Source organism: Mytilus edulis, chromosome 1, assembly GCF_963676685.1.
Source record: "Mytilus edulis chromosome 1, xbMytEdul2.2, whole genome shotgun sequence".
NCBI classification, from domain to species: Eukaryota; Metazoa; Mollusca; class Bivalvia; order Mytilida; family Mytilidae; genus Mytilus; species Mytilus edulis.
In genome coordinates, this window is record NC_092344.1 from 77,423,984 (window position 1) to 77,443,716 (window position 19,733).

The following is a 19,733-nucleotide window of genomic DNA, read 5'->3' on the forward strand; positions in this document are numbered from 1 at the left end:
TGGTTACTAGGGATTTTTCTTTTGATAGCACTCCATGGATAAGCGAGAGGATTCCAAATATCTGGCCAAAATTTAAAACAAGAAAAGCAAAAAATGCTTAACACATAACATACCTCGTCTTCCTGACTAAGGCTGTCGTCTTTCTGTTTCGCCATGTTTTCTTCTATTTGGTTTGATAATTCATTAATTAAAAGTTTATAAATCTTCACTAAAACAGGTACTGTTGTCCATTGTGTAGGAGCTACAAAAAATACAATGAAGTTGTTATATATATATACACTGATTAAATTTCACATGGTCTTTCTATATCTCATTTAAACATTTTCAATAAGTTTTAAAAATTGCATGATTACTGTAAGTTCAGAGTATTGTGAGTTTTTTTTTATAAATTTTATTTGACTGAGTGAGTATAGCAATACAAACCTGCATTCTGATAGTGAATACATATATATATGTATAACTGTATGCAGATTTTCCTAAAATTGCAATAACTAAACAAGCATTTTTGTCCTTTCTTTAAAAATCCCAATAATAAGTACATGCATTAAAACAGTATACATATTTTCATATTCTACAATTACTTGTGAAAGAACTTTCTACTTCTTAATTTAGATTTAGCGCTGACTTACTATGTTTAGTTTTTGATCTAGTTCTAATTTCGTTAGTTTCTGGTTCAATCTGATCTCCTTGTACTGTAATATCCTGTAATCTTTTATCGTTACTTTGAATTGTATGAAGTAAAAGCTTACTCAAAGCTATTGCACTGAAATCAAAAAGAAAGTGGTAATTTTAAACGCATTTGGAATAACTAGCATGTACTTCAAAGTCATTTAGATTTATCAAAAGATTTATACAGTAAATTCATAATTTTTGTGATATTGTTATTATTACAGCAAAAAATTGCCATTAGACAGGTTTCGAAAAAAAAATATCTCATCTTTTCAATTGTGATGCTGTATCATTACTTGTATGCAACATTTCCTGAAATCACAAAAATAAATAATATCCCATTTTTCAATATAAATCACAAACTTATGAATGCAATTTTTTTTTAACTTACAGTACTCTTAGTACAGGTTTTTCAAATTGTACTTCCGCTATTAAAACATTTTAACCCGCTGCATTTGTTTGCACCTGTCCTAAGTCAGGAACCTGATGTTCAGTAGTTGTTGTTTGTTGATGTGGTTCATAAGTGTTTCTCTTTTCTGTTTTTTTTTATATAGATTAGACCATTGGTTTGCCCGTTTTAATGGTTTGCCAGTAGTAATTTTTGGGGCCTTTTTCTAGCTTGCTTGTTGGTGTGAGCCAAGGCTCCGAGTTTGTACTTTGACCTACGATGGTTTCACTTTTACAAATTGTGACTTGGATGGAGTTTTCTCATTGGCACTCATACCACATCTTCTTATATCTATTGATTACTTAGTTCAAGCTAATAGCAATACAAAGGTCAATTTTAAGGTAACTTTAGAACTTACCAAACTTTTTTTTCATAAGAACCAAAGAAGAGATGTTGTCGTGAACACCATTCCCGTAATACAAACTGTAAAGCAGGTTTCCCCATTGGATCTGGTACACTTGTTAAAAATTCTAAAACAGCTTCTATCTGTGTGTTGATCAGCTGTGCAAATACTATTACTAAACTCTGAAATATACATCATAACCATAAATATTTAAACTGAAAGCATAACTTAATAGATAATGGATTCATGAACCTTTATTAATGTATAATTCTTCACAAGTTTTGTTTACACAAACACATCATTTTGAAACTTGAGTATCTGAGTATACATGTATGCCATTAAAAAATTTCTTCATATGTTCATTGAACATTAATATTGGTGATAAAATCTGGAAAACGTATAACTATAAAGCCAGCCACATATTAAAAGTTTTCATTGCATGAATACAATCTTTACCCTAAAAACAAAACAATGATAATTTTATTTACAATAATAATACCTGTATGACAGTAAGTGTTTCTGCCTGTTGCATCTTACTCAGGACAGCTCTCAACATTAGATCTAAATTCTCGCCAAGCTGACTACCAACTTTACCAATTACAACTGATACTAATCGTCCAACAAATGATGCTGTGTGTTCAGATGTCTTAGGGTCTAATAATTTGGATATGACTTGAATTATATAGTACAATCCATTGTGACCTGTAAATGTAGACATGAGAAATAGAATATGAAGTTAGAGAAATAATAATATCTAACAAGGAGTTGCAATTTAAATGATCTTTTATTTTGCTAATGTGGCTAAAATGTTTTCCCAGTAAATACATCACTTATAAAAATTCATTTGATTTCAGAAAGACTTTTTAAAATTACAAAACAAAGATACTGATTGGATATTAGCAGGCATCTTAGATGCAAGATGTCTGCTAATATCCTATCAGTTGTTATTGGCTTTGAACTAGCTGTCAATAACTGTGAGTACTCACAGATCCGTACTTAGTGTACTCTTCTTGTTTGGATGTACAAGAATCCGGCAAAGTCCACAGTTTTTTAAGATGTATTTCTATTTATATCCATCTGATGAGTTCAACTTTTTTGAACTGATTTTTATAGTAAGTTCTTATGTTGTACAGTTACACCACTTTCCTAGGTTAGGGGGAGGGTTGGGATCTTGCTTATGTATGTGCCTGTCCCAAGTCCGGAGCCATTAATTCAGTGGTTGTCTTTTGTTGCTATGTTACATACTTGTTTTATGTTCATTTTTTTGTACATTAATTAGGTCATTAGTTTCCTTGATTGATATGTTTTACATTTGTCATTCCGTGGCCTTTCATAACTGACCATGCAGTATTGGTTTTGCTCATTGTTGAAGACTTAAAGTGACCTAAAGTTTATAATTTCTGTGTCCTTTTGGTCTCTTGAGAAGAGTTGTCTCATTGGGAATCATACCACATCTTCTTTATTATTATATCTAAATTCAAATAAAATAGAATATAACAAAGAAAGAGGCTTAGTCTAATAAAAAGTAACTCTTCTTATATAAATTTAAACCTGTGGAACAATGCCTGGTTAATTAGGATATGTCAGTTTTCATTGAGATGGATATTAAAGGAATGTACGTTGTCCTAATTCAGTGTTAAATTCAAATAATAAGTAAGGTCACAACACTTCATAGAAATGCAGGCCTTACTTATTTCAGATGGGCATGTTTCAGTTCTTGCAGCTTTCATCAGGAGTAAAACATTGACAAAATGTTCATACCTGCGGCAAAATATCTTTTCGGCTAAGACTAGGGATTTGGCTCATATTCAACTGTCTGTTTAAGATGATTTCAAAACAAGGCTATTTTGGCTGTGTTTAAGTAAGTGTTGAAAGTTTGAAGTTCATATGACGCAACTGATATCTCAAAGACTTTGGTTCTGTGAACATCTGAAGGATATTTGTTTCCAGCCAATTTGTAACGACTCCTGATTAAATTTTTGATAAACTGTGGATTCATTTACTTTCGTGGATTGATGAGGATGAGAATTTCCGTGGATATTGAATTTTGTGGCTTTGGCAAAATTTGCATACATTCTTTTAATAAATTTGCAATTCCTTGAACATATAAAAATTTGTGGTTCCCAATTCAAGTACCAACCAAATGCACAAAAATTAGTATAAAACCAATATTGATGAATCAACAGTATATTTGACCTAAAATAAAAAAATAATATTTACTTGTTCTTGCCTACCTTGTTCATCATGCCAAACCATAACTTGTTCCAACCCAACAGATGCAAAAGCTCGTAAACATTCACCTCCATTCTGTAGAAATAACAAGATCCATTATAAACTGTACATAATTCATTAAAAGAAGAAACTGGCAAATTAAAATTGTACCCAAGAAATGTGACAAAAATTACATACATGGCCCTTATGTGCAAGTATAAATAAAAATCTGTTAAAAAGAAGACGATGATTATGGATTGCTCACATAAAGCTTGATGCCAAATTTTAGGTCCCCACTCAAGATTCAAATTAACACAATAGGATGAACGGAAACAGTAGACTAAAACACAAACAAGTAAAACTGTGAGCTACTGCTCACTGATGATACCCCCTCCAAATACTTCGTTTAACAGGAAGTTGTTGAGTGATGAATCTGAAAACACATCACACGGTAAAGCTGTTTTATATAAAGCCTTAAACCAAATTTCAGACATCCTTGTATTGTAGTTCCTGAGAAAAATGTGACGAAAATTTTCAACTTGGCTATTATGTGTAAAATGATACAAGTGTTTGGTAAACAGGAAGTTGATGAGTGATAAATCTTAAAACGCATCACACAAAAAATATTCATGGGACGAACGAACTGACGGATGGAGAGACAGGGGTAAAACAGTATACCCCACTTTTCTGATGTGGGGGTATAAAAACAGAAGGAACAAGAATGTGTCCAAAGTACACGGATGCCCCACTCGCACTATCATTTTCCATGTTTAATGGACCGCGAAAATGGATAAAAAATATAATTAGGCATTAAAATTAGAAAGATCATATCATAGGGAACATTTGTACTAAGTTTCAAGTTGATTGGACTTCAACTTCATCAAAAACTACCTTGACCAAAAACTTTAACCTGAAACTCGCACTTTCATTTTCTATGTTCAGTGGACCGTGAAATTGGGGTCAAAAGTTTAATTTGTCTTTAAAATTAGAAAGATCATATCATAAGGAACATATGTACTAAATTTCAAGTTGATTGGACTTCAGCTTCATCAAAAACTACCTTGACCAAAAACTTTAACCTGAAGTGGGACAGACGGACGAACGAATAGACGGACGGACGAACAAATGGACGAACGGACGGACGAACAGACGCACAGACCAGAAAACATAATGCCCCTCTACTATCGTAGGTGGGGCATAAAAATGCTCAAGGCTAACATTTAGTGCCCTGTTGCCTATCAATCAATTTCTCATTTACAACTCTGCATCTATGTATGAAATAGTTGATTTTTGGATATTTTTAATGAAATTGGCACAGACATCAAGTTAAGAAATTAAAGAGTATTTAGACATTTAACTAAAGAAATATTTTTTTTACAGTCAGAAGGATCTGAATTCCAAGGCAATCAAAACATTACCTGCATAGTGGCATTGTCATCAGTATTGAGTGTAGCATGTACAACAGCAGGAAAACCTTTAGTCACCATACCATTGGATAATGGTCCATTACTGGATCTGACTAGGACTTCTAACAACTCTAATGATGTCTAAAAATCACATATATAACAACTCTAATGATGTCTAAAAATCACATATATAACAACTCTAATGATGTCTAAAAATCACATATATAACAACTCTAATGATGTCTAAAAATCACATATAAAGTCATTTTACATTGCATCCAAAGTTTTAAATTCTTGTACAATATAAGAATGTCATAACTGTGGAAATATTTATCCAACAAAAGAAGTATAACTACATAAGAAATTGTCAAGATTCTAGTCTTAATTTATCTTCTTGAAAGCTTGAAAATAATAATATCAATATTATCATAACTTCTTCAAGAATAGCACTTCATGTCTTATGTGAGTAGTTCAATAGTTTTGTATAGATCAGTTAGAGGATATTTTAAGAGAGCTCTTTATTTCCTTTTCTAAACTGTGATACATTTTAATTTACCAGAGTTAAAAGCATATATGCAGTATTCTCCCCAGGATTTTTGGATAGCGCTGTGGTAAGCGCGTAATTTTCGACAATTCTCAGTAACTTTATCGCGGCGCGCGGTTTGTTTGTAATTGATTTGTTATGTGTTTTTATTATATCATGCTGTTGATGTTTCCTCTTGTTATGATGTCCTTGTCATGCTCATGGAAGTTACAGTGTATCCCTTAATGATGCTTTGTTTGTTAATGTTATTGTCTGGATATAGAAGTCTGAAGAGTCTTTTTTTCTCTATTGTAAATTCATATATTAAATCCTCATACTATCCATGTATAAAACTGGAGGAGAAGTCTTTTTCCATGATGGATCTACACCAGACTGTCTGTGCCAAGATTTCTTAGCACCATCAGGTAATGTTGCAGAACATGTAGGACCAACAATAAAGACATTGTCAGCTTCTGTTTGGTTTTGTAACAAACTGTAGCAGTGTACTGTTTACCTTACGACGTTTGACAGGAATTGACATTTTTTAGCATAAAGATTTCTCATTTTTATGACCTAAACGTTTTATAATATTTAAATGGCCTCATCCAAGCTGGACATCGAGAAAGTAAAATTTCTCAAGTTGTATCAGCCTCGGGTTTGTTTTGCTAATCATGTCCTCTCAAATTGTTATTAAATGGAAGAATTTCTGACTAAATTATAAGTTCGAATAGGGGATAATTAATATTTAAAAGACTTGATCATTTTCGGGGTTCGTATGGATAGTAAACCCGGCAAATAATTTGTAACAAACCCCTGTGTTTGATCGTTTTTAAAATCATTGTTTGTTCAAAGTTCATAAAACAAATTTGTGAGTGATGTCGGGAAATGCAGTCAATTCATTTCATCACATTTCATTCATATATGCCTCTATATTTTCTTTAAATTAAAAAAATCGATGTCAATGTTGAAATCTTTGTTTATTTTTATCTTCCAAAAACGCCATTTTGTAAAATTTATTAGACTGGTTCCGCGAGTTACTTTAATACAACGGAAATAATTCATTCAAAAATCGTAAACCAGTCGATCACGTGATCTGAAGTGAAAAATAAGCGGGAAATTTGAAAAAAATTGAAAAATACGGAAAAAAATTATAGCGATGCGGTTGCGTTGGATAGCGCTGCGGTCAGTGCAATAGGACAGCGGGGAATTGCAATAGCGCTGTGCTAAAACGGCCTGGGGAGTACACTGCATATATGTAATTCTCAGGAAGCATGACAAAAGACTAAAGAACATTGTACTATCTTTTATCACAATTTGTATTTTATACTCCTAGAGAAACAAGTTTTCAATAAAATACAAATGTTTGTCCTGTTCAATGTTAGAAACAGCTTTTGAAGGGCTATTCCATTTAAAATATGTATGCGGGAGGATAGGAATAGAAGTTTAATCATTGAATGTGGGTCATGGTTTTTTACCCAGTATGCATCTATTACCATTATGCAAAATTATCTAAAAATTGGTTCTTGGTTATACTGATATTTTGAAAGTCCTTCATACCCTCCCCCATACACTTTAATGGAATAGCCCTTACTATTTGTTGTTAAGATGTGTGGTTGTGTGCTACAAGTACATACCGACGGCATTCCAAGAGGAACTTTATCTGGAGAATGAAGTATGCTTGTCAGTGTAGGTAATAATCTATCTTCTAGTGACTGTCGACAGTTTTCATTTTCTGATAGTTCTCTAAATATATCTTGTACTATACCACCAATAACAGGATCTATTGATAAAACATTTATTGTATAACTATAGAATATAATTTTATGAGTTATCCGACTCTAAAGACTATTTGTGAGTATTAACCTAGGGTATGTACACATACATAGGCATGTGACTTGACCTATAGGTAGCAAACATTTTATTTTACAATCTTCTAGAAGTGTTGAAGAATCCTAATTTTATTGGAATAAAAGACAAAAGATATAAAACAACAAGTTGTAAACATGCACTCAAGTTCTGAACTTTTTACGATTGATCTTCAGGCCACAAATTTTACAGTGTTTGTTATCAGCTTTTAAGAACAAAGTGGACTACCATACCAATACCATGTATGGGCAAAAATGTGTAAAGAGTATGATGATAATGAATTGTTATTTAACTCCCAGTGGTAAATACATCATGCATACAAAGGACAGGAAAAACATGTCTTTTTAACTTGCTTTGTACAAGACCTATACAGAGAGGAATTTTATGTGCTCTTGTTGTTCATTAAGTAAAAGTCTGCAGAAAGACACATTGTTCTGTCTCTCTGAGCCAACCAGTCATTGCTCTTTTTCTCAAATATATTGTACTTTGTGGAGAAACAGCAAAAATACAATTTTTCAAGTCTTTGATTTGACCAAGGTGTGAATCTAACATATGACCTCCTTCATTTCAGGATAGCAGGCTACTACGAGGCCAGTGAGGTGGTTTAAAATAAAACAATGTCAGGAAAAGAGAAAAATTAATAAATAAAGCTTAGATAAATACATTACCACAAGAATATTTTAGATACACTGCTAAAGTAAGTGGTGTAATTTTATTCTCAACAGTTGCTGTGAATGCTTTGTCTACCTGAAATATACAATAATAGAATCAATAGAGCCAAAGACATTTTTTACAAAAGTGAAACAATAACTTGTCTTAAGAACACCATGCCCATCATACATGAAAGAACAGAAGAAAAGCACAATACCCCTTACTATTGACGGTGGGGCATGCAAATTTTGATATTCTTTACTTATCATTGTTTGATATTTGTTTGAAACACCAATTTTTATTAACGAGGGACATCTTCCATTCCTATGATGTAGGACCAAATAAGCTTATGAAATCATAAAACAATTACAATTTACAAAATAACTAGTGAATTGTAATTGTTTTATCAATGGAGTGACAAATTTTTGTTTTTCTTGATAAATTTAACACCAAACTGATTTGAACTTTTGATTTTAGATTTATGAAATAAACAACTGTACATTATATAATAAGATACAAAGACTAAGTTCTGACAAAGGCTGAATGCTATCTTGTTGGTTTACTCTTGGTTTGCCCACATTTAATTGGTTTACTCCTGGTTTGCCCACAATTAATTATACCAATTATCAATTAGTTAAGAAAACAAAAAAGTCAAAAGGTTTAATGAGCATACAATTGTATAGTCTGTTCCAACTTATAAGTATTATATAAACTTACAGATAACACTGTGGCTATGGATTCTAGACACAAAGACAGCACATCTGATGAAAACTGTGTAGCTACAGACAATAATCCATCCATTATGTTGGGAAGGAATGGTGTTAGTACTTGTGGATTCTTCAGAGATTTAAAATGAATACAGTAACTATATACCGATCTTATGGCAGATACTCTAACAACTGCTGGTTGGGTAGGGTGGAGACCACCTATTGTAGACTGTAAAAATCTGTAATGTAAATATCAAATGTATAAGGTAGTTTGAAGAAAAACTTATAAATCCTACAAATAATCTTTGTTCATATAAAAATTCCAATAAAATTCAATAGTCTGTTAGTACATGGAAGTAAAATGCAATATGATAATTCCATGATTATGAGTGCAAGACAAGACTTTTTGCTAGCTTAACACTTTAGCCAATGAGTCCCGGTTTACCAGAATTCACGCTTCAGACAGCTGACGATGAGTCCTGTTTTACCTGGATCGGAATACCTCTTTTATATTTCCAGCTCAAAATAGTGCAAACACGAGTTATCTTTCTTTGTTGAAACCGTGTCAAAATCAGAGAAAATTTACAGAATTTACGAGAATTTGAAATGAGGGAACATTTTTTTTGAAAGAATATGGAAAAATCAAAGCCAAGCTAGTATACTTCTTTGACATAAAATGTCGTTTTATGTACAAAACACTTGGAATGGACATCGTTTAGTGTAAGGAATTTGTACAGCCTCATTAAATTTTTCAAAATTTTGCCGTTTTGGGTTAAAAAATTAGGATTTTGGGTCAAAGAGCAGAATTTTGAGAATTTCACCTAGATAATGTCGAAAAGGAAGGAGTTGGTCCGGTAAGGGCTGAATTTAGCCTCAAATTTCAGGTTCATCTGACGAAAGATTTTGGACACTTTCTAAATACTTAAGTGTCTATTTCAGTCGATTCAATAAGTTTATGTGAAAGATTTTAACTGATTTACTCATTAAAAACGCTCCGATTCAAGCTTAAATATGAAAAATCTATCAAATATCCAAAAAAATGTCACTTTTCAGATGGTTTTTGTCAAAAATGAAAGTGGCCGCATCCATGTAAATTTTTTGTAAAACTGCTATATTTTGAGGCCAAAAAGGGGTCATACTGGACCTACTCCTTTGAAAATTTGAATATTTTATGAAGAAAAAATTATCAAAACATGAACAAAACTGTGAACATGGTGTAAGTGAATGAACATGATCAAATAAATACACAAATAACTACAGACAAGTTTTTATTGACATTTATTATGAAGATCTCCCACTTGAGTAATAGTAGCCAGGGAAGCCATCGTCTCAGAGTAGCTTCTGTCTGGGCAGCTATTGGTGAAAGGGTTAAGGAGAGTCTAATAAGTTTTTCAATGTATCTTCTTTTTTTTTTTTTTTTTAAAGATTTTGAAATATACAAGTGACAATTGTTGAAAAATAAGAACTTAAAACAGTTTTCTATGGTTGGGAGCCTGGTTATTAAATTTTAGTAATTTAGCAATAAAAATTTCGGCAAACTTTGATATTTCTATAATCTATCGGTTTTTTCTTCTTCTAGCAAATAAAACAACCATTTTTTTCCCTTTTAAAGCTTGGTATATAGAAGTTTGGAAAAATATAAGCATATGAATAAAAATGTCATTATCATAAACTTCATAAATTTAAAAATACTCCCACTTTTAACATAACATATTATTTCTATTTCAGTAAACACAAAAAAAATATGATAAAAAAGTTGGATTTTCAATTTCATTAAGATAAATGATAATAAATTCTCCATGATTACTATATTCTATATCAACATTAAGTTTTCAGATTCCTAGAGTTCAGTTACCTCTGTAATAAATCCGGTGTCATGGCTTCTACATATCTACTGGCAGCCCATAAACATCTACCTACTAGGAATGGAGACGCTGCAAATAAAAAAAAAAACGAATAATAGTATTTGTTACTCATACACTTGTAAACCTATAAAATCATCAGATTGCCGGTCTAGTCAAAAGTTAAATTTCATGTTTCATACAAGAATTATTAAAAAAAAATTAACTGAAAGAAGAAATCCATCAGACGTTATCAACTCAAAAGTTATAAAAATAAGAGATTATTTATTTACCTGAGTAATTCATATCATTTAAAACAACAGTTTGTAAAAATCCCATGACATCAAACTGTACTTTCCCAGTCTGAACATACTCGACAACCAAATTCATCACACTACCCATAGCTAGCATACATGACTCATGGATCTTCCACCTGAAACAGAAATCTATACTGTAAATTCAGAAATTATTGACATGTTTTTATTATTGTGAAAAATGCCACAGTGTTATTACTCAATTTATTTCACTTGACTGGTTAGAGTTTAACCAGTTCTCTCATAATAAACCATTTCATCTATAGATAGGTGTTTCAGGATAAACTCACCAATGAAGTGTCCAGTCATTCTTTTGTAAATTCCTTTGATGACACTGATAGGTGATTAGAAATCAGTTATAATTATAACGGCAATCATCCTTATCACACACATCTTCAAATAGACTGTCCTTATGCAAATTAAAACATAAGCTCCGCCCGATCAGTTGAAATAACATTGGTAATATACTCGTAATAATTTAAACTCTTATTTTGAAATATTTTATATGAATTAAACAGGATTTTTCTCAATATTGCAAAACTTAGAATAACATTTTAGTCTAAAATGACAAAATCACAATAATAATTAAGCACACAATAATTTCTGAATTTACAGTAACAAGTCATCTCTTTTTGCACAGCAAACATATACAAATTATAAATATCTAACCTGAAACAAAGAAATAAATGACAGAAAAATGAATTGTTCTTCCTAAATAAAAATATACAACTTGTGTTTCTTCAACATAAAACAAACCATTGTTGTATATTAAAAGTCACAGAATGCTAATGTCTTACATTTATGGTTTGTATGTCTGAGAAAGTTTTATAGAGATCAACCAGATTATTAGCTTATAATTAGCCATTGAATGTCAAACAACAATGATCAATCTTCCCTTATAGATACATATATCATTTAGCCTCATTACCAGTTCTCATTGCCCGAATTCTTCTGTTGTTCTGATTCTTGTAAATGTTTGGTTACTGCTGCACATAAAGCTGGAGCACTTTCTGCCTGGAACTCGCTGGCTAATGACTGAAATATACAAAAAATACATTTATAATAACTTAACCAAAGAAAACATGAATTGAATGTCTTAAAATAAGAAAGAATATGTGCATTATAAACATGGGAGACAACTCACCAGCATTACATCTTGTGGGGAGATTCTGATATACAATATAGACAAGTCACCAGCAGTAAATCTTTTGGTGAGATTCTGATGTACAAAATATGACATGGGAGACAACTTACTAGCAGTGAATCTTGTGAGGAGATTCTGATGTACAAAATAGACATGGGAGACAACTCACCAAGTTAATCTTGTGGGGATATTCTGCTGTACAAAATAGACAAGGAGACAACCCACCAGCATTAAATCTTGTGGGGAGATTCTGCTGTACAAAATATGACATGGGAGACAACTCACCAGCATTAAATCTTGTGGGGAGATTCTGCTGTACAAAATAGACATGGGAGACATCTTACCGGCAGTGTAAATCTTGTGGAGATTCTGATGTACAATATAAACATGAGAGATTTCTTACAAGCAGTTGAGATTTTGATGTACAATATAAATATGGGAGACAACTCACCAGCTGAAATCTTGTGGAAAGATTCTGATGTACAAAATAGACATGGGAGACCATCTTACCGGCAGTGTAAATCTTGTGGAGATTCTGATGTACAATATAAACATGAGAGATTTCTTACAAGCAGTTGAGATTTTGATGTACAATATAGATATGGGAGACAACTCACCAGCAGTAAATCTTGTGGGGAGATTCTGATGTACAAAATAGACAAGGAGACAACTCATCAAGTTAATCTTGTGGAGAGATTCTAATGTACAATAAAAACACAAGAAATTTATTACAAGCAGTTGAGATTCTGATGTACAAAATAAGACATTGGAGACAACTCACCAGTAGTAAATCTTGTGAAGAGATTCTAACAGAATATGAAAAAGATTCATCATCTTCATCTTCTACAAACTGATCTGGATTATTGGACCACAATCTGACCTAACATAAAAAAAATAATTATTAAAAATTAAATCACATACATATCTTCAAGGTAATATATTTTATAAACCATTTGGAGCCTTAAAAAAAAATTCATTGCTGAGAGAGAAAATCAAAGAGCTGATAGCTCTGAAGTGGAAGAAGGTGAATAAAAGGTTACTTGAATTACCATAAAAGCAGCCCCACTAACCCAGGCTGTTTTGTTCCATTATCGTTATAATGTACTTTTTTTCTTCAAACAAATAAAGGTCATAAGTACATGGATTTCCCATCCGTACAATCATTTTCTATGTTCAGTTGACTATGAAAATTAGGTAAAATCTTTAATTTGGCAGTAAAATTAAGAAGATCATATCATAAGGAACACATGTGTACTAAGTTTCAAGTTGATTGGATTTCAACTTCATCAAAAACTACCTCGACCCTAAACTTTATAACCAGAAGCAGGACGGACGGACAGACTAGAAAACATATGGCCCACAAATGGAGCTTAAAAAAGTAAGGCTCGTTACATACCCGCCAACTTTTGAAAGTTCCCAATTCCCATATGGGTTTTTCCTGCACAAATTTTTTTTTAAAGGTTACAATTTTTAGCGATGTATTTTGCATGATCTTGATTGTCTAGAAAAAGTGTCATATTTGTATGATTAACTTACATGCCTTTTTCTTAAGTCTGTTTGCATGATTCTAGTTTTAATTCGGTAGAAAAAATATACATGAAGCTAGCAGACCAGGGTTTATTTTCCAGAGTAAGAATATTAGATGCTTGTCGAAATTTCCAATTTTAAATTATGCACAAAGATGGACCTTTAACAGGTTGGGAACAACACTCCAAATGAGATTAACCTAACTGGAAGATCAGTATAACCCACTGTAAAAAATGAGCACCAAAAAAGTCATTTATATTCATATTATTTGATGAAACTTTACCCCAAGAACTATGCATCTATAAAGTACTGAATAGTCAAAACATGTCAAAAGAATTTTCTGTTGTTTCTAAACTTATATCTTTTTTAATAATTTGACCCCTCATTTAGAAAAGTTGTTCCAAATATGAATTTTCCCACTTTTGAGTTTAATAAAAATCTTCAAAATGTACTTTATTTTTTTTCAACAGTAAAATGACCCCTTGTTTTAGGGACAGTCCCTCATTTAAGGGACACCACTCATAATTGGGGTGGGGGTGGGGTGGGGGGGTCCCAACCTAAATACAAAAATAAAATATGTTACAACCAGTATTATGTCAATAAATTGTCAATAAATTAGTGAAAAAATACTATTTACTATCTTTATCATGTTTTTGGTAGTACAGTAGACTCCGGCCAATGGGATACCCAGATTGTCAGCTAAAAATATCTGATTACCCGATATATTCAATAAGACGATGAATGTATATTCATTAAATATTCTACAATAATGAGTAGATCTATTGCTTAATATGTGAAAGGGCTGCAGGATTGATGGAGTGATTTTTATCAATAACATCACCACGATGTTTGTGAAATAAAATTATCAGCTGATTATGTAGCTAATGAATAAATTTGTTTCCACTTGCAGTTTTTAAATCCTATATTTATTAAAATCAATTAAATGTCCTGAAGTATTTATGTAAATTATTATCTTCCATCCATAGTTTGTCTTTACTTGTTTAGTAAACAAATTATTTACATTTTCACACAGGTAAACTAATTTGGCTATAAATAGATTAAAGCATGTCTGTGTAGAATCTCTTATCAAAAATCGTAATTGTTATAATTTTATTTCTTTAAATAATCAAATTTAAATTTATGAAAATATTCATGATTGATAAAATAGTATTGCTTGAAGTTTACGCTTTCAGAGACTATTTATGTTTAGGTCATGGTTCTTCACATAGTTGTAAACAAACCAATATGGCCGACACACGTGATTACCTCTGCACATGTGAAAAAAATATTTCTGACAAAAGTCAGATTTCTCTTGTCAAAAGGAATTTATATTTATATTGCAATACATTCTTCAGAAGGAGGTACATTGAGTTTCAATTATATTTCTTTTTCTATGAGCTTAGATTTTAATCACATTCTCCAAACAGCAACGTATTGCTCTTGTCAACTGAGTCTTGAATAATTTTATAAATAGATTCAACCCATTTGGAGTAGAAGGGCATCTAATTCACATGACAAAGGAAAACAATGAATTAAGACAACAATTTAATAAGAAATATATCCTTTTTATTTACAAAAAAACAAAATCTTCTTGTCTGCAGGATTGCAAATTCGTAACTTCAAGGGCGAACTTGTAAACAGGGCGAGTTGTCCCGATACCAAATTCACGCATGCGTAATACAAATATCTACAGTTAAAACATCCTGTGACAAGTAAACAAATAACGTTCATGTGGATGAGATGAAACCTGATAATTTACATAAATAAAAGGGTCATATTTACGATAGTGATTGTTTTTCAATCCTAATTTACAAATTAAATGATTCAGATGCCTAATCATGTGTAAAAATCGGTGTCAGGAATCTTAAGTTGTTATGAAATTGTAATACACGAAACGAATGCGGCATATGGAGGCTCAATGCCAAAGGTCAGCCCCTTAAGTCTTCAGAAGACTTGACGTCTTCTTCCACTAAAAAACTTGAAAAAGAAGGAAAATTGTATCCTTAATTCATTGGCACGAGTTGTGTGAATATTTTTGCTTTTCCTTGTCAGTTGATTTTGTTTTGTACTAGCCCACTTATTGGGAAATGTGAGAATGCTTCTTTAATGAGCAATTTGTCATTGTTGATAATTCTTTAAATTTAATATACACACCATTCACCGATACTGAATTGGCAATCATACCACATTTTCTTTATTTTTTATTTTGTCTAGAAACTCCACTATTGTTAATTTGAAGATCATGTTTATTTGTAGATTTCTGTTCATGTTTTTACTTTGTTGTTTTGCTGATTTTTCTGATAAATATACTACATCTTCTTTTCTACTGAGTCCGTTTACCTACCTGATCATCTGTCATCTGCATATAAATGATAACATAGTATAGTATATCATTGACAGACTTCTTCACAGTATTACGGAACTTTGAAGTGTCTATTAAAACTTGTACAAATTCAAACACACTGTAAACCAGATTTTCAAATCCCAAAGCCTCTCCTGAAAAAAAAGATACAATGAAAAACAATGTCAACTATAATCATAACTAAAACTAGCTCTTATTCAAAAGCTGACAGAAAATGAATGATTTTTCTAAAACATAATTATAAAGGTATGAGGGGGCAATTAAGAGTATTGTTATTGGTTGATTGGTGTTTATTGCCACTTTAAATACTATAGAGCTATTTTGAGTCAGTCAGTTTTTCTTGGTGGAAGAAACTAGAATTCCTGGAGAAAACCACTGACCTTTAATAGGAAAACTGACAATCCAAGTCAATAAAAATTGGAGTAGAGTGCACCTGCAAGAGCAGGGTTTGATCTCACAACCTCATTGTTGACTGGCTAGTGATTACAGTAGTTGAACTATTGAAGATAAGTCAGCCACCGAGGCCCCTAAGAGTATGTTTAAATGGGTAAAAAATGGTAGGTATCATTCTTAATATATAATATTTTAATTAATCTTTACAGCAATTGAATAAACAAAGTGGCATGATGTTGTTTAGCTTTGTGGAAGCAGGAATAACTACATTTAACATGGTATGTTCAATGATGGCATAAGCCAACATAATAGAGCTTAACATTGATAAACTAGAATGTGTCCAAAGTACACAGATGCCCCACTCGACCTATCATTTTCCATGTTCAATGGACCATGAAATTTGGTAAAAAAAAATCTAATTTGGCATTAAAATTAGAAAGATCATACCATAAGGAATATGTGTACTAAGTTTCAAGTTGATTGTATTTCAACTTCATCAAAAACTACCTTGACCAAAACTTTAACCTGAAACTCGCACTTTCATTTTCTATTTTGAGTGGACCGTGAATTAGGGGTAAAAAGTCTAATTTGGCTTTAAAATTAGAAAGATCATATCATAAGCAACATGTGTACTAAGTTTCAAATTGATGGGACTTCAGCTTAATCAAAAACTACCTTGACCAAAAACTTTAACCTGAAGCGGGACAGACGGATGGACGAACGCACAGACCAGAAACCATAATGCTGCTTTAGTTAGGTGGGGCATAAAAACACAATAGAACCAACTTGATGTGAAGTTTATACACAATTATCGTTAATATTCTTATAGCTACACTTTATATAAACTACAAACCATCTGAATCAACAGGGTCATTAGCATCTTCCATATTGTTGACAACTGTTCTTACATAGCTGATGAAATGTTAAGGAATTTTTTACAGTATCTATCATAAAATATAACACATGTTGCATGTGATGGCAATAACTCATACTTGCCAAATTATTTATAAAATTTTCATAGTTTTCATCGTATTGCAAACTGAATAAAGGATACAACTCAGCACTCTGTGTGAAAATCAACCATATAGGTGGTAAAATATCATTCAAATATGGTGCCATAAACTTTGGATGACTTTTTACTAACTGAGTTATGGCCTGCAAGTAGAAAATATATTTTATGTAACAGCACTACACATTCACTTTGGTACACTACAATATTGTTTACCTTTTTTTGATGTCGACAATTCTTGCTGTTCTTTTTTCTTTCTTCAGTTGTAAAGATGAATTTATATATTATTAGAAGTTTACTATTTGTATCTGTCGACATGGACATATTTCTGTCTCTTATTCTGAAGCTTTGATTAATATGCTGGAGTAAAGATGAAAACCAAATTTCAGAAATCCTTGTATTGTAGTTCCTCAGAAAAATGTAAATTTTCAACTTGTCTATCATGTGTAAAATGATAAAAGTGTTTGGTAAACAGGATGTTTTTTGAGTGATGAATCTGAAAATGCATCACTCAGTATAGCTGACATATGCTCACCCTGAAACCAAATTTCAGAAATTCTTGTATTGTATTTCACAAGAACTAGAGGCTTGCTCACCTTGGTCTATGTGCATATTAAACAATGGACACAGACAAATTCTTGACAAAATTGTGTTTTGGTGATGATGTGTTTGTAGATCTTACTTTACTGAACATTCTTGTTGCTAAAATTATCTCTATCTATAATGAACTTGGCCTAGTAATTACAGTGGAAAATATTTTCTAAAATTTACAAAAATTTACAAATTTATGAAAATTGTGAAAAATTGACCATAAAGGGCAATAACTCCTTAAGGGGTCAATTGCCAATTTTGGTCATGTTGACTTATTTATAGTTCTTCTTTTGCTGAACATTATTGCTGTTTACAGTTTAATCTCTATCTATAATAATATTCAAGATAATAACCAAAATCTGCAGTTTCCTTAGAATTGCCAATTCGGGGGCAGCAACCCAGCAACAGATTGTCCAATTTGTCTGAAAATTTCAGGGCAGATAGATTTTGACCTGATAAACAATTTTACCCACGTCAGATTTGCCCTAAATGCTTTGGTTTCAGAGATATAAGCCAAAATCTACATTTCACCCCTATGTACTATTTTTAGCCATGGTGGCCATCTTGGTTGGTTGGCCAGTTATCAGACACATTTTTATAACTAGATACCCCAATGATGATTGTGGCCAATTTGGCCCAGTAGTTTCAGGAGAAGATTTTTTTAAAAGAATACTAAAAATTTTGAAAAATGGTTAAAAATTGACTATAAAGGGCAATAACTCCTTAAGGGGTCAACTGACAATTTTGGTCAGTTGACTTATTTGTAGATCTTACTTTGCTGAACATTGTTGCTGTTTACAGTTTATCTCTATCTATAATAATATTCAAGATAATAACCGAAGCCTCTAAAATTTCCTTAAAATTACTAATTTGGGGGCAGCAACCCAGCAACAGATTGTCCAATTTGTCTGAAAATTTCAGGGCAGATAGATTTTGACCTGATAAACAATTTTACCCAACGTCAGCAGTGTTTTCCTTTTTTCACTCAGGTAAGGTGGGTGTTTTAAAAAAATAACTTGCAACCGGGTGTTTTTTTTTTAAATGTCCAACCTTTTTTAATTAACTGTGGGTGCACGTGGGGGTCACAGAAATAAAGATTAGTATAATATTCACATTTTATGGAGTTGAACAAACATAAATAGAAGTAGTCATATTCTTTGATTTTATTTTTCAAAAATTTATCTCTTTTATCTCTTCTTTCATTTACAATTTTATGCATCAGCATGGATTTAAGGCCTTTCGATCCAGGTTTCTGTTCTGTTTCTTGCTTTTGTGCCGTATTTTTGGCACACAGAACAGTAGTATCCTTCCTCTGTGACTATAAGTCATTTTGAAGTCTTGCTCATATTTGTCTTCACTTGCGTGTCTTTTCCGTTGTTTGGTTGATTTTTGTTCAATTTCCTTAACTTCAACATTACTATCAATTTTATTTAACTTATTTGGTCTAGTATTTTCTTTATCATCATCGTCATCTTCCTTTCTTTCCCCCGATTGATTAATGAAAACATTGAAATTTGACGATTGGACGCCATCTTTGTCAATGAAAACAAGGCGGGATTAGTATTCAAATTTTAACGGTACGGAACCGAAAAAAATCCGGATTTTGAAAAAAAAGCCGACCACCTCCTAAAATCGAAAGGTGGTCGGCTTTCAAAAGAAGGTGGTCGGCACACCCGGCTTAAATGCCGAATGGAAAACACTGGTCAGATTTGCCCTAAATGCTTTGGT

At 32.1% G+C, this 19,733-nt stretch overlaps 1 protein-coding gene across 1 annotated transcript in view; it reads right to left on the bottom strand.

The window, feature by feature from the left end:
* The window catches only part of LOC139490488 (importin-9-like), a 34,963-nt gene that overhangs the window by 5,887 nt on the left and 9,343 nt on the right, over window positions 1–19,733 (bottom strand). The window contains exons 7-22 of the mRNA XM_071277264.1: window positions 17,460–17,560; window positions 17,259–17,317; window positions 15,995–16,146; window positions 12,905–13,003; window positions 11,908–12,014; window positions 10,959–11,098; window positions 10,680–10,758; window positions 8,835–9,063; window positions 8,135–8,213; window positions 7,235–7,380; window positions 5,090–5,218; window positions 3,695–3,767; window positions 1,960–2,162; window positions 1,476–1,642; window positions 630–763; window positions 114–241 (exon numbers count right to left, since the gene is read on the bottom strand). Of these exons, the coding sequence (XP_071133365.1) occupies window positions 114–241; window positions 630–763; window positions 1,476–1,642; window positions 1,960–2,162; window positions 3,695–3,767; window positions 5,090–5,218; window positions 7,235–7,380; window positions 8,135–8,213; window positions 8,835–9,063; window positions 10,680–10,758; window positions 10,959–11,098; window positions 11,908–12,014; window positions 12,905–13,003; window positions 15,995–16,146; window positions 17,259–17,317; window positions 17,460–17,560 (2,025 nt within the window). The remainder of the gene's footprint in view (window positions 1–113; window positions 242–629; window positions 764–1,475; window positions 1,643–1,959; window positions 2,163–3,694; window positions 3,768–5,089; window positions 5,219–7,234; window positions 7,381–8,134; window positions 8,214–8,834; window positions 9,064–10,679; window positions 10,759–10,958; window positions 11,099–11,907; window positions 12,015–12,904; window positions 13,004–15,994; window positions 16,147–17,258; window positions 17,318–17,459; window positions 17,561–19,733) is intronic.